The 16,047-nt window shown below is 33.7% G+C and overlaps 1 protein-coding gene across 12 annotated transcripts in view; it reads left to right on the top strand.

Moving 5' to 3' along the window:
* Nucleotides 1-15,696, top strand: part of LOC110828533 (uncharacterized) — a 281,385-nt gene extending 265,689 nt beyond the window's left edge. For 7 of the 12 annotated variants that reach the window (XM_087356737.1, XM_087356736.1, XM_087356734.1 and 4 more), the window contains 5 exons: nucleotides 561-776; nucleotides 1,543-1,678; nucleotides 2,829-2,974; nucleotides 3,540-3,886; nucleotides 12,200-15,696. In XM_087356737.1, the coding sequence (XP_087212863.1) occupies nucleotides 728-776; nucleotides 1,543-1,678; nucleotides 2,829-2,974; nucleotides 3,540-3,886; nucleotides 12,200-12,535 (1,014 nt within the window). In that variant the 5' untranslated portion in view covers nucleotides 561-727 and the 3' untranslated portion in view covers nucleotides 12,536-15,696. The other 5 variants (XM_022061331.2, XM_022061338.2, XM_022061335.2 and 2 more) reach the window with 5 other exon arrangements.
* Nucleotides 15,697-16,047: the final 351 nt, after the last annotated feature.

Here is a 16,047-nt window from a genome sequence, read left to right as displayed (position 1 = left end):
TTCGTAAAAATTCCGCCGGTTTTGTAGGTTCGAATGAGGTGAGAAGACAGTCATGGGGAAGGAAAATTGATAGTATGTAGGCAATGAGAGTCCATTTTAAGGGACTGTCCCTGAAACCACTTGGAAAGCTTGTTCAAAACCAAGAAGAACCTGAGTAACATGCCAGGGTCCTGTTAAGAGATGGCAACCCCTGCAAACCCAGACACCACTCAGACGCTGAGCGAACGTGTTGCGTCATAAATTATCAACAACAGTGACATATGTAACATTTAACCGTCATCAGAAGCTGAAATAACTGAGCCATTAGTCTGCTATCAGGTTTCGTCTGCCATCAGAGACAAACTTTGCTGTGGTGCCACTCAGCCTCGTGGCTAATTTTCTTGACTGCCCTTTGTGTATAAATCACACAGTCCCTTTAAATACACAGTATGTCATCAGCCTTGTGAGATTTAAAAATGCAACTCCCAAAATTTAAACCTTAGAGATGTTAGTTAATTATTCTCTTCCTGTAGGACTATCTGGGAAGTAATTTTATAAATATGGATATGAATTGTTTTCAGGCGTGTGACAAGAGGTATCTTTCTCCGTCCCGGATGTTACAGCCACAAACAAATGCAAACAGAGATCTGCTGACATCACACACATATCCATTTTCCTCTCAGCTCCAAGAAGATCACTGCTTCAATGGGGCAAATAGTAGACTAGTACTGTTGTCTGCACCAATAGAATGGTCATATTGGCAACTCTGCTCTTCCTTCATGGAGCAGGCTTGGTTGGTATGTTGTCACAGTCAATAACAGCTGACTGCTTGATTTAGTAGAATGTTGATGTCTTCCAGAACATCACATTTGCCATAAGTAACTTTTTAATTTTTTTAGGCATGTTTGATTGATTTAACAGTCTCATCTCAGTCTTAAAGAGTAGTGTTAACTCATATTGGTCTTAGAAGTGACAGAGAATTAAAAAGTACAGAGCATATGTATCCTTCAGTGCCATGACATTCATACAGGGTCTAAGGAAAATCCATCAGTGTGTAAGTAATTTATTTTGAGGGGATGGAGACATATAATGTCATGTGGGTGGGTTTGGGCACACATACATAATAAGGTTTGTAAATCCCAGTATGATCAACATTGCCTGCATTTGTTACAATGAGTAAATTTTAAAATAATAAAATGTTTTTGTAACAAACTAAGATTCACTTCCAAAAAGTATCTATGCTGTACATTTATTATGTCAGATTCCTAATATATGTATACCCAGCAGTGATTTGTGTATGAACAAGAACTCAACACTTCAGGGTGTGTGTCAAAATACTAACTTTCCCTGTCAGGAATCTATCCCTGTTGTGCAAGAAAATGACATGAAGAGGTTGTGCTTTATTTTTTCCATTGATAAATATGTGATCTTAATCTTGAGACGTACATATTGCAATAATAAGCACAAAATTTACCAGTTTCTCAGAGAATGAAAGTTCCATTTGCATATTAGAACAATGCTATTGTAAGCTTCTAAGTGTTTCATTTTTATGATGATTGATAGGGTCGATGCCAGGAACAGGTGCCCCTGAGAACATCACCATTGTGTTCCTGAGCCCAAACTCTGTCAAGGTGTCATGGGCAACAACCATGGATAATGTAGAAAAATATGATGTCAATTACAAACCTACAAATGCCAGGTATGTGTGAGTTTACACAAGAAAAGTTGCCACCTCATCATATACCCTCTTACTGTACAGTACCAACTTTAGCTTTGTTTTCTTCTTTACTCCTCCATTTCTTTCCTCCCACACTCACTTCTTTTGTCATTTCTTCCTAAATTATTTTCTCAGATTTGGAGAAGTATGCAATTTGGTAATAGCAGAACTACATACATGCTTTCATGAAACTGTGATATGAATTCCATAAAGTATTCTGCTTTAATTTTGTCAATATGAAACATCAAAAGTATTGTTCTAGTAACATGTACTGAAAATATTTGCAATGATATAGTTTAATTTTCAGTATTTGACGGAAAATAACTTCAGAGTACTTGTCACAATTATTTACAGTTCAAATCACTGTTTTGGAAATATTTTCATTGATATTAAAAAAATATGCAACTTTTAGTAAAACATACTTGGCCTGAAAACATAACTTTTATTTGTTTAAATTTCTTGAAAATTTCAGAAGTGAAATAAATATGTATGATTTTAATATGTTAAGATAAAGTTCCTTTCACATAGCACAAATTGGATGTGTTTCTGATATACTTCCTAATTTGCCACTACAAGGTACACAAATTCCATCAGTTAAGTTAATTTTATACTGTAATTGTCATCATCTGAAAAATGGTTTATTATATAAAAAAATGTTTATCCCTTAAAATGTTTATTATGTTATTTATTTGAAATTATTTATTTATTGAGTATTTAGTGAACCTTTTTTGGAATGAATATTGTAAAGATAGATGGGTGAATGAATGGATGATATGATCAGATGAGTCAAACAAAGTTTTGAAGGTAATGTGAATTCCTATTATTATTAACTGTACCCAAACAGATAAGACCTTTACTGTATATATTCATGATTATATTATATGATAATATTATCATGTTGTATTATAATGATGGGCACATAATTTTTTGTATATTTGTATGCATCAGCTTTTGTTTAATATTGGTCTAACACTTTATCTTCTGTTGAACTGGAAAATATTTGGACATAAGAGGGAAAACATAATAGAAGTATGGAGAAAATTTCATAATGATGATATCTCATAATTTGTACTATAGAACTGGTTAGTAGTAGCAGTATAGAGGGTGCTGAGTTGACAGAGCAACTGGTTAGTTACAGAACATCAGATGTGGTTGCTGGAAATTCCAACTTCATCACTCTCAGAAACTTAGAACCAAGCACACAGTATCAAGTTACAGTGGTTGCTGTCAAGGGAGGCAAGAGGTACCGCAGCAGACCAACTATATTCCTTACAATGGGTAAGACTCATTTCAGAAATATCCACATGTTATTACATTATGTTATTATTATGTTGCTTTTATTAGAAATTTAAAATTACAGTAAATCAACCAATAAAATAAAACCTAATAAGGTAAATGGTACAGTTATGTCAGTTAAACATTAAATAAAAAACATAGCATCAATGATATGGAAATTTATACAGTTAGCATTTTTCATCAGATTTGCATCTAACTATGTTTTAAATTAAAGCATGCTTAAGTATGTAAAATTTATACTTCAAACATGTAATCTCATCTCTTAAAAATATTATAAATCACAAAAACTTATTTTGGTTTTATTATTAAATAGTAACAAACACTATCCTGTTAAGTTAATACAATAAAAAAAACATAACTGATAATAAATGATTTGATTTTGTGCCATTAGATCATTGTTTTGTTGTATATTTCAGTTTCCTTTCTACTATGGTTTTATCAGTTTCACAAATGAGCAATTGTGATATGTCTCACTGCGGAGTGCTCCTTCAATTCGGATATTAAAATGTTATTATATTCATTATTAAATGTATTTGATACTTTACAGAACCTCCTGAACCTCCAAATACCTCTGCACAGCGTCACCCAGACTCAATCATTACAGGGGTACCCACTACAATTCCGTCAAACAGTGAAGAGATACCCAGTTCAAAAAACCCACAGCAGAACATTGAAGTGCGGGGCGTGGAGGTGGGTATTGTCCTGCTGGTTCTAGTGGTCTGGATAGCAGCCATTGCACTCTTCTTCAACCGCTGGGGAAAGATTCGCATGCTTCTACCATATCAGCCTGACTACAAAGAGCAGCTGAAGGTGCCAGGCTCTGGTGCATGTGCTGTGGCAGCAGGGGGTCCTTGCCCTGGCCAACAGCATGGTTCAAACCAGGGTTGCCCCCAGGTATGTACATCCAAACTGGTTCATGAGGCAGGAAATTTGGACGCAAGCATGTGTGGACGTCATGGAAGAGAGATTGTATCTCTGTAATATTTGGTCAGTACATAACTACTACATGTACACATATTAAGTACAGTAAAGTGCCTTTGTACTACTATTATGGATTTCATGTAGAGTTCTGAATAACAGTACACACCTTATCTGGCAGTCCCTTAAACTGTATCTCAGTATTGTGCAGGACTTCACATATATAATATAAAACTACAAGTCACCTAAAAATCTTTTTGTCCAAAATTTGTTCATACACACAAATATGTTGAAGAAGATAATAAAGTACTTAATATTGAACATCAGTTATTAAAATCTAAGGGGAAAAAAATACATTCTTTAATATTCTGTCTGCACCATATGCATGATAATAAATATTTTGTTTATTAAATACATTTAGATCAAAGTTAAAATGTATTTGCCAGTGGTTTCAATTATGAAACCATAGAAAGTGGCTGAGCATATTTCTGGAGCCCTCTTGTCACATGTGATTAATATCCTCCAAATTGCATAATTATATGGCATTCGGAACAAGGAAACACATAAACATGGAGTCATGCTATTATTGTAATATAAATTCCCTTAATAAAATACCTTGTAATTACAATATTTTGTCAAAGTCAATTAATTAAATTACTTAAAGTGAAGTAGCGATAAGTGTATCATATGAGTCTAATGTAATAGTTCTTGAGACACTCTTATTTTGCACACACTCTGAACTGATCCTACTTGTAAATAATTCTACTATACAAGGTTGTGATATGGTCATAGTTACTCAGCCAGTGAAGAATTTCCCTAGTTTTAAGGAACCCAAAAATTAATTTAAGTTTTAACTCAATAAAAATGATACAGTCACTGACTGATGCAAGGGTTCAATTCCACAAATCCTTATTTAAGCCAAATTATATGTATGTTGGAAAGTGTCATGAACATATGTGATATTATAATGTTAACATTGAAATGTACCTAAAATACCTAAATTCATGGTCATTCTGTGTTTAAGAAATTGTTGCATAAAGAAATAATTTCTTTCAAAAATAATGCAGATTGTTAAAAATAATTTTTGCATATAGCTGGATTTATAGAAGTCAAGAATTACATAATATAGTGGGTCTATGTTGTACTGATGTGAAAGATCTCTCTTTGATGAACTTCTATCCCAGTGTCTTGTGTTTAAAAGCTTTTTGCTGAATTTCCTGTCTCTATAAACAGCATAAACTGACAATTTTCTTCTAGTCATTCATATTCTTTCAGCATTTATTGACAATTGTTATGCTGCTTCTAATTTCTTTCACTTGGTATGAGAAGTTTTCTTGGGTATGTGATTTTCTGCCCTTTTCCAAGCCAGTATTGATTTGCTCTGAGTTCTGACATAATGCATTTTGACATTTATATACTAATACAACTTTTCACCACAGCTTTACACACTGACATTTGTTTAACTAACATTTTACAAAAACTATAAACAGTTTTCATTAACTTTAACAAAGATTTAAAGTCAGTTAATGATTCTGAATGTTTTAGCAATACAAACGGATTCCACGTGGTAACTGCCCGGTAATGATGGTTTGCAAGGATGGTGAATATATTGATTGAACAATCAGTTGTCCACTTCATGACAATGGCTAAATTGGTGAGCGTGACAGAAAGGCCCCCCATACTATGTTGTACATATATACTGTCGGTTAATTGGCGCTGCTTTCGTAGTAGCTGTGCTCAGCACTAGTGAAGTAGACCAGTAGCACAATATTAGCTTTTCGTTATCCTGCCTACACTCAGGGGAAAATTAAAAGTTCATTGATTATTGCTGATCATCATCCATCACCAGCAACACATTCACAGAATGTACTCAAAGTGTATTTCATTAGACTAAACATTTATCATTGGTGCTTTGTAGTACAGCATTAGACTATATTAGGTGTACAAAATGTTTGGTTTCAGAAGACAGTTTTGTACCAAATATGATCTATCTTCATGCTCATTTTTGCTTTTAATGAGTCACTATCAAACTATGACAAAACAAGAATTATGCTTAGAAAGTATTTATTTTGTTAAGAGTCATGGAATGGGAAATTGCTGAAAGTATTTATTGTTTTTATGAAGGGGTTCAAGGAAACTCATTTCAAAGAACATGCTTGGTGCATCTTGGCAGGCAAACATTTCTGTGTTTATATTCACCAATTTGATTTCTCTATTGTTATTGTAAGTTTAAGAACATATTAGAAAATGAATGTATAGTGTAATAATTCTGGCATGTTCACTCTGTTATTGCCTCTAGATCTTTAGTTTGTGAATGCCAACTTTTGATACTCTCTTAAAGTTTATCCGGTCATGTTAACCATTATTGATTTATAATTGAACTATTATAAATTTAACTGTAACTAGTAAGTGCTCCAAAAAGAGTACAAAAAGATACAGGAGGGAAGCACAAAACAGAATTAGTTACCAGATATAGCCTATAGAATAGTGTATGTATGTGATTTTAGTTTTCTGGTGGTAGACTAATTCCAGGTTGATACTTAATGTCAGAAGAAAGGCAGACACATTTACTAAGAAACGGAGACACTGGTTTTGTATAGAAACAGGGAAATTGTATTCTGAAAGTGTTTATAATTTATGAGGGTGGAAAAGAATGTTCTTTTAGTTTCCCCATTGAAAATCAGCACATTTCATATGTAGATGTTGACATTGGTAGTGATAATAATGAGATAAGTATGGTTGGTGGAACTGTGGTGACGGTATGAGAGTCAGAAAAAATGTTTAAGAGCATGGAGAAATAGTATTAGACAGAAACTAGGTGGAGTGGGAAAGGAATTAGTATTTAGATGATTCAAAATTCCTAAGCATCTGTAAGAGAGAACAAATATATTTCTCATGGTGAATTTACTAAACAGTTACAATTGGCCAAGGTCATACAGTCACATAACACACACAGGTCTCGTGAACTACCTAGAGTGTGTGTGTTTGCACACTCACACACACACAGGGGCTTTTAAATCACTTCCACCACTCATTGTTCTTACAGGTGTACAAAGACTATTTAATCATCTTATAGATTACCTGGTCCACAAGTCTTCTTTTTATAAAGCTGATTCCACTTATTCTGCCTTCCCAAGGACATTTTCTATTGTATTTGCCATCACACAATTTCTCTTACCTTTATATTTACCTTTCCCAATCATTCCACTTCATTCTTGGTCTTCAGTAGTTTGCCATGATTTGTGTTTTGGAAAATTTCCTTTGAAGTTACTGTCCATTTATTTAACAAGCTGGAACTATTCTGATCTTTATATCTGCCATAATTCTTTAAACTACATTAAAGACCTGAATCCAATCCTTTCTTTTACTCTGTCTTCTTATTCAATATACTCTTTTCTGTCCTCTCATATCAGCAGCCTTGATTAGATGTTATGATGACAGCCAGAGAAGAGAAATGAAGGTATTGTTCCTGGGTTTGATGTGGAGAGAAATAAGGATGAGAAAATGGATGAGGTAAATTGAATAGGATAGTGACAGGCGAGACACTTGTGGCAGGATGTTAGAACCAAGGAGATGAATGAGGGAAATGTTATCAATAAATCTGGGTCACTGACTAGGTGCTCTGACATTTGAAGTAAAACCGTCCTCTTCAAATTAACTTTTGACATGTAAATGGGCCATACAAATTTTCATGCCTCTGACTATGACTTCAAAAAAATTTATAATTAGGACAAGGGCTGTTAGGTAAGTGAGGACCTGAGACAAAAGTTGATTAAACAGTTTCTCTGGAATGACAGAAACTATGCTGGGTATGTGGCTAGGCTGGCAGCAGCATGAAATACATAGAGAATTTACATGGGAAGCTTCTTGAAAAATGCCCACTTGGAAGTCTGAAAGAAAACAGGAAAGCAATGTGAAGGTAAATTGCATGGAGATAGATGTATATTCCAAAATTCTGCAAGATGTACTCAAAAGTAGGGGCTTAGTTTATTCCTGTGAATATGATCAAGATGATGACAAAACATATTTTTAAGATGGATGATTTTGATGAATTTGGAATTAATTTGCAATGATCTGGTAGGACAGATTTTGTTGTAAGATGATAATCACTAGACCCTTTGACTCTGTAATATAGTCAGAAACTGACTGAAAACATTTTAAGGACTAGTGTTTAGGTAATGTTTCAGAAAAAATACTAATACATCAGGTAATTTTTCTTTTTAAGGCACATGTGCGGGTGCGCATGCGCACACAGACACAATAATCTTCAGACCCGACATAATTTTCAAGTGTTGGTATGCTGTGTTACACAAATACAATGCCACACTAAATATGCAACATTCTGTAGAAGCAGTTTACACATAAATTTACAAGAAGTGTTTGTCAGTATCTCAGAGTCAAGACTACACCAATAATTAGGCAATCATTTTATAATTTAGTGTAACTGGGTATATACTCATCTTTCACTAATAATAACCCAAATTTCAGTTTCTTTGTCTTCATTATTTCTTATTAATTTATTATAATAATTCAATTTTGACAGTAAACATACAGCAGAGCTACATCATACATACAATTTGTTATCTGAGAGAGGGGATAATATTTATAACTTATACCCAACAGTCGAAGAGTTGAATCTGGAAAAAAAAGTAGAGAATCTGATCGAAGGGCAGCCTTACTGCAAATAAACACAGCCATTACTGTGTGGTGTTTGTATCAGGGCTGCTGTGTTCTGGATCACTGCTTCAGCTATCCGCGGCCTCAACCGCCGCGAGACTGCGGCTGCCGGTTCGCTCTCTTACACCGTGCTGACACCTAGCAGTAAGTGCGTTCTGCGTGTCACATATTCATATAATAGAGAACATTCCCTAGAGCCACAGGAAATGTAACCCCCTCCATCAATAGCTAGGAGAGTAATTTTCAAATCTGTGTATATTTTCTAAATCTAGATCAAGTAGACAGGAGAGAAGTATTAACCTCTTGAACACCTACGCATGTGATACTATTTATTTTTTCATAAAGGGAAAGTAATTTTCTTCTGAAGTGCACTTATCTTTTCTTGCTTGAATGATGTGTCTCAGATCTTTTGAGTACAACACTCTGTTCAAGGGGTTAAGGTATGAGAGGAGAGTTAAGACATTTCTGAAAACCAATACAATTATATAGCAGAAATACATAATAGTAGACTGCTATTCAGTCTGTTAATGCAAGTCATAAATACAATCTGCAAATTCAAAACAAGTTTGAAGTGTCTAATTTTTACTGCTTCTCAAACCAGGTTTCTCTGTGTGAAAACTAAATTAAATTTTAAATTAAAATTGAAAATTGGAATTAATGTTAATTACTAATCTGTACATAAGAGTCTTTTAATCAATAACCATTTACAAGATTTAAAATACATTCAGTGATCATACATTCAAATTAAAAACAATAAACACTTAAAGGTACTTAATTTATTTACTGTAACATAGAAAATTCATGCATAAATGACTATTTATTTAATTAAAGTCGTGCTAATGCCATTTTTAGAAAACGATTGTGATCAACATAACTTTTATCATTAAGAAATAACACATTTTATAATACAGGTTTCCATGATTTACATTTGCAGCCAGGAACGTTTATGTTTTTAGACCTTTAGTTATTCAAAGGTAAAAGTCTTCACATATAAACAGTCACAGATACTTATGACATTTTAAGATTGTATTAAAAATTTATAATTTACTCAATAATAAATTACTTTTGGAGTTGCTATTGGAGGACAAAAGAGCTTAGCATTACTAAGGAGCCATGGATTCCTGATTTGTATTTATGCTAACTCAGTAAGTCTGTATATAACAGTTTTAACCGGACATACATGATTACCTTTTACAGTGCAGTTGTGTGGACATCACATTTTTGTACAAACTTTTTTGGCAAATTTTATTTTATGTCATCATTTAATTGATTGTTTAGTGCATGAGTTAAGAAATGCAAGTTGTTGAACTACTTTGTAGCAGCTCTTTATGAATATCCTTCAAATTTGTAAGTATAATAGTATTAATCTTCCTCTTACAATGGTGAGGTTCTGAAAATCATTAAATGGTAGGGATTATCTAAGAATAATGAAAATCTCTCAACAGAGGAAGGATTACAGAATATCTGCTTTTGAGTGAACTAATACAGTACTTGCTGTGACTCTAGGGAAATGGTGTTTGACCGAAAACGTTGCCAAGAACAATACCTACATTGCTTTGACTGTTGTAAACATTATTTTAATGCACATTACTTGAAACATACATTTGAAACCACTGGAACAGTTGTTTGCACTGTTACCTGCATTGCACCTATTGTGCATTTTAGCAGTTCCTTGTTTGTTCACTTGTTTTATTTGTAGATCTAGCCGGTAAAACTCACAAAGCTTTATGATATGCTTTCTTAAATTCTTACTACATGACTGCTTTACACCTTTCTATATTAGTATTCTGTAGAATTAGTTTGATTGCGTACATTAGATAAACTCTTAGTTACAGAACATCATGCTTGGCAAGCCTGTTGGTGTAAAAGAATAAAGGTGTTTTACCTAACTACAGTGTCATTGTCTTCATTACACATTGTTAGTTACCCCATCAGAGGAAAATATACTATACTGTGACATCAAGGGGGGGGGGGGGGGGGGACTCTGTGTATCAAGTAAGAAACTGAATTTTCCAATTATAAATACCAAAAGTGGTCAGAATGATGTAATTGCTTTGTGGTTATATTTCTTGTCTTGTGAGCTGGGGTAGCTTTTCTATATAGTGACTGGCTACGTATTGGACGACCGAGGTTTGATCCCCGACAGGGGCAGAGGATTTTTCTTTTAGCCTCTGCATCCAGACCAACTCTGAGGCCCACCAAGACTCCTGTCTAGCGAGTACCAGAGGTCCTTTTCCTGGGGGTAATGTACGGCCGGGGCATGACACTGACTATTCACCCTGATCTAGTGCTGAGGTTAAGTAAGAATGAGTAGGAGCTGTACCTTCTCTCCCCCTGTGCACATACATGGTGTATATTGGGACAGATTTTATATTTTGTCTTACACATTAGAATTGGTTATATGAAAAAATAATTTGGGTCCTAGAAGGTTAACTGTTTTTTAGTTCAGAATTAGAATATTTAAGTTTAACATTTATAATATAGCAACAGAAGATTTAAACCTCCTGACCAGACTTTAACTCCAGAGTTAATGGCATTGGTATACTATTGCAGTGCACAGCCAGGTGGAGTGTGTGTAGTAAGCCATTCTTGACGATGTCTTGCAGTCTTTCAGGTGTATATAAAGATTTTATCATTATTAGAAATTAAGGCTATATAAATATTTAAAAATATATCTAGATTTGTTAACAAAGGTGAATTTTATGTAAATTGCTATCAAAGCAAACAGTATATTATGAATTTACAAAATGCTTTATTTAATTTTGTTTAGGACAAACAGCAAGAACAGAACAATTACAGAAGAAATTTTCCTTATATTATTATTCTTCCTCTAACAGAACTGTGAAGTCAATTGTGTGCTGTGAATTAGCTGATCCTTTTCCTGAATCTCTATAATCCATCTACTTCTGAACAGTTCTTACTTTAAAACAGATGATGGAGGCAGTGTGTTCCTTCAAAACGTTGGTATACACTATACACTGTATGGCACAACAACCAGACAACCACTATTTATAAAGCAGGGCACTCAACTTCTATATAATATGTACAGAACCAGATGGACCAGTCAAGATATTTGATGTTAAAAGCTAATGGCCTACAAAATTTTCTGAATGGATGGCCAGAAATATTACAAGGTATAGAAATGAAGCACCTCCTCTTCTACAGAAGGCTGATTTAGAGTATGTGCATATTAAGTGATGCAAAAGCAGGTCAAAGTTAGTTAGCCTGGTATGTGTTTGTAATAATGTCTTCTGTGCTAACAAAATAATTATTGTGTGTCTTATTTGGCCTACACATTGTTAGGTGTATTTTATCTGTTACATTCTGTATTTTGAAAACAGACATTGTGTGGAGGTTCAGACACAGATTAATTAATATGAAAAATAATCAGTAGCTGAAATTAAACCAGTCGGTCAATCTAATTTATAATGACAGTTCTAAGAAACATAGGACTGCACAGAGCTGTTGTGTCAGTAGTGTTGACAAACAACCAGTTTTAGAATTTATTCTTTGTTGTGTAAATAAAGGATGTAAAGAAATGAGTATTAACTAGCAAATAACATCACTGTTCATGTGGCAAATATCATTATAACACTAATTTTTCAATCATAGCATCTTCATTGGCCATCACATCAACATTTTGACTTGGACCAGTGGCCGGGTCGTTCAGCTCACCCTGCAGGCCGACCTCGAGTCAATTCAGCCATCTACATTAGTTCAGCTGTAGGAGCAGGAGGACATGACTCAGAATTCAGTCGCCTTCAACCACTCCGTTCAGAATTGTGGCGGAGAGCTCGAAGTGCCGAGAACATCCCTTTAAGTGGTATGGAGCCACTGCAACATTCATTTCCTGTTGCTGGCTGTAATAGAGTGACCCCAGCAGTGCTTCCAGTCTTGTCTGTCTCTGGCCCCTCTCCTCCAGAACAGCAGCTGGATGAGCATTTCTGAATACATCTAAAGCTCCTGTAAGGTCATTCAAGTTAGGAACAAAAACACATTGTTTTTCGTATGTTGTCAGTTCTTACTTGTTTTTGCAGTGTGTGGTATATCTCTGATTTCTGTTATTGAATCTCATGTGATCTCAGATACCAAATGTTCCAAGCATATACTTACTTAATTAACCTTTACAGAGCTAGATCAAAGGACCTAATATGTAAGTAGAGTCATGAACTTCTTTTAATTTTGAATTACAAAGATAAAATGATTATGATAGATAATTTTCAGGTATAAAACATTTAAATTTCATACTGGTATAGTTTTCTGCTCTTACGACCAGAGGGCTGTTGTAAATATTAACATATGCCAGATGTGTAAGGACATTTTAATCAATGCTGGTGTATTATGAAATTCTGTTATACTTTTTATCTGATTTGTTTTGACATTGCAAGAGTATATGTTATGACAGTTTAAGTTGACTTAAGTTTTTACAGTTACTGAATTCATTTAAATCCTTGTGGGCAATCAATTACTTTATTGCAGAGTAAAGCCTTATGGTCATGTCACATCTGTCCTTAATGATGGAGGCTGAGATAGTCTCCAAAATGTTTGCTTTTACACCACAGTAACATGGATGACCGAGAGAATTGCATTGGATATGAGAGTTGTTGAAAAGAGGTATGAAGATATTACTTTCTTAATCTTAATATATGTATACTGGTACTATTAGCCAGTTTCCATGTCTTAATGCAGATAAGGCTGTAATTTGAATGGTATTGACTCTGGATATTGGCCAAATCTCTATCTTGCCAAACTAAGGAGTACATACATGATAATATTACTATGGTGTAAAAAAAGAGGTAAAATAGTTTTGGCAGCATATCACAAATCAGACATATTTAATATTAATGATACTAGAACAGATGAATCCACAATTTGAACTTTTGCAGCCATTTCACAAAAATGGTTTATTGTAGTATATATAATTAATATAAATGTTTTTCAATGTGGACTCCTGTAAATTTTTAGAACACTGAGAAACCTATTAAAAGCTATTGAAATCTAATTTTTTTAAGGCTTTTAAGAAAATCAGTGTCCACATTTGATGATATGCTTTTTAGTCATTCATCTTCCTGGATTACAGGTAATGACTGTAGGTAAGATTGAAGTACAACCAAATTTTTGCATATAATAAATTATATTTATCTGCAACTAAGGAAATGATCAATATTTATTTTGTTTTGGAAATATGGAAATGTTCCTTGAATGTTTCCAGGTATCAGAAAATGAAAATCACAATATGTCTAATAATACTCCATTTGCTTGTATAAAAGAAAATTGGATAAAAATGGATTTGAGAAATTTTAGAAGAGTACAGCTGTCTAGTTTCCTTTCAAATACATTGAACATTTTTACTTTTCTGACAAACCCAAACATGAAAAATGGGCTAATTATTAGTCCAAGCTTTTTTCAGCTGTGTTAATTAGACAGTTTATTTTGTAAACATTATTTTTGTTGATTCTTATACTGTAATAACATATACAATCTCAATGTCATCCCTGCTTCTGAGGTCACATTAGGAATAATATTACTTGCTCCCTTATGTTTTGAATGGTTCCTGAACAGAGCAAGTCCTTTGGGGTATGACTCTAGGTAGGACCCATAGGAAGTTCCCGATTCATATACAAACAAGTAGAGACCCCAGCAAGACAAGAGTTTTTCTTCCTTATGATACTCTAGCAGTGCAAAGAGTGGTGTGCACAAGATAGCAATACAAATGGTTGCAAATTTTTTCACCCCTCAGGAAGTATTCTGTACATGAGTACACACTTAAATGTGGTAGAATCTAGACAGTTTGTTCTTGTACATTTATCATTTGGATCCACTCCCATTTCATACATAATATGTACATTTTTTCAGCAAGTTTTCCTGTAAATGATTTCAAGCTTTTGCATTAATTCATTATTTATGTTGATCATGCTTTTGGGTTGTGGCACTATGTAGAAGTTGGCATGTTGTTGACATTACTGATGATCATACTGAAAGCAGAATCAGCATCAAGTTTTCCCATTAAAAATGCTTTGTATTCTTTGTACTAAAGATTCAATTTTTCTAGAAACTAGAAGCTTGAAGGATGAAGTATCAAAACTTGTCTTTTCATTAATTGTCAGTACTCATCTAATGTTGCTGTACATCCAATGTTCTTCCTTAAAATTGTTAGTATTGTGAGTTACAATAACTTATGATGGACAGTGAACATTATTTTGCTACAACTTGTTTTATGTTTTTTCACTTTCACTTATGAAGCTATCTATCCATAACATAAACAAATTACTGTTATTTATTCTCATCACTGTTTCCTTAGTTACTTTCATGTGTTTCAACTCTTAGTTCATAGATTATTATCCACTTCTAACAGTTTTAATTTTCTCTGTGATCCACTGACAAACACATCTGTTATGTATAAATATTTTCTCCAGTTTGCCCAGACAATTTAATATTTCTCAGCATTATATATATTGTGAGTCATCTGTTGTATCAGTGGGAACTGAATGGTAGATTCTGAAAGACAGTGAGTTATATTAAAAAAGACTTTCATAATGGGCATTTTAAAGAATGAGAATGAATAAAAATAAGGCCAGTATTTACACAGACATATTTATTTATTGTAATATTCAATTTGTTATGTATTTTTCCACACTTTCTTGCCTATAAGAACTGGATGTAACCCTTCAGTGTAAATATGCATATATTTCCCCACAGGTTGCCTTGTTTTCTACTCTGAACTATTTCCATGTATATTCTTCCTTCACCTGTTAAAACAGTTTTAATAGTTATACTGTTGTTAAATAGAAACTGTTTGAATAACAGAGTGATAACGACAAAAAAAAAAAAAAAAGATTTCTGAAATGCAGTAATGTGAAGTGATTCTTGGAAAACAAAAGTGAACTTCAGGAATGTGTGTACAACTGTATGTCTGATCGACCATCCTAAGAACAATATCTGCATCATCAGTGAATTGGACAAATGATTAATATGGTTAAAAAGAACTTATTTAATGTGTCTGTAAAAGTTGATACAATGTAAGTGACAAAAGAATACAAAATGTGTATAATGTATGTTACTGTACTTCTAGCATGATATCTTCTACCAACAAGGATTAAGATATGTGATTTTTATCTTTCCATTCTCTTGGTTACTCTCATGGTTAAATTATGTCTCATCTAACAAACAAACCAACCATCCAACTAACTACACAGTTAACTAGTTAATTAGGTTACTACTAACTCCATGGAACAGAATGCTTCAGAAACTGATAGTTCTTCAGCTAATAGAGAAATTACTGCCTTTAATGGAACTTTAGTGGTTCACTACCATGTTCACAGAAGACCAAAACATATTTCAACAGGATTGTACAATTATTCATCACATTTGTTCTCCTCATTCTCAATTTTTTTATCTGAAATTGGAAGAATAAAATATGTTGGTATTGTCAACAGTGACAATAATGATTTGACAGTACA

Source organism: Zootermopsis nevadensis, unplaced genomic scaffold (assembly GCF_977971745.1).
Source record: "Zootermopsis nevadensis isolate Lab colony 2312 unplaced genomic scaffold, Znev_1.0 Znev_ptg000027l, whole genome shotgun sequence".
Taxonomy (NCBI): Eukaryota; Metazoa; Arthropoda; class Insecta; order Blattodea; family Termopsidae; genus Zootermopsis; species Zootermopsis nevadensis.
The sequence above is the reverse complement of the archived record's forward strand: the minus strand, read 5'-3'. Positions and strand labels throughout refer to the sequence as shown.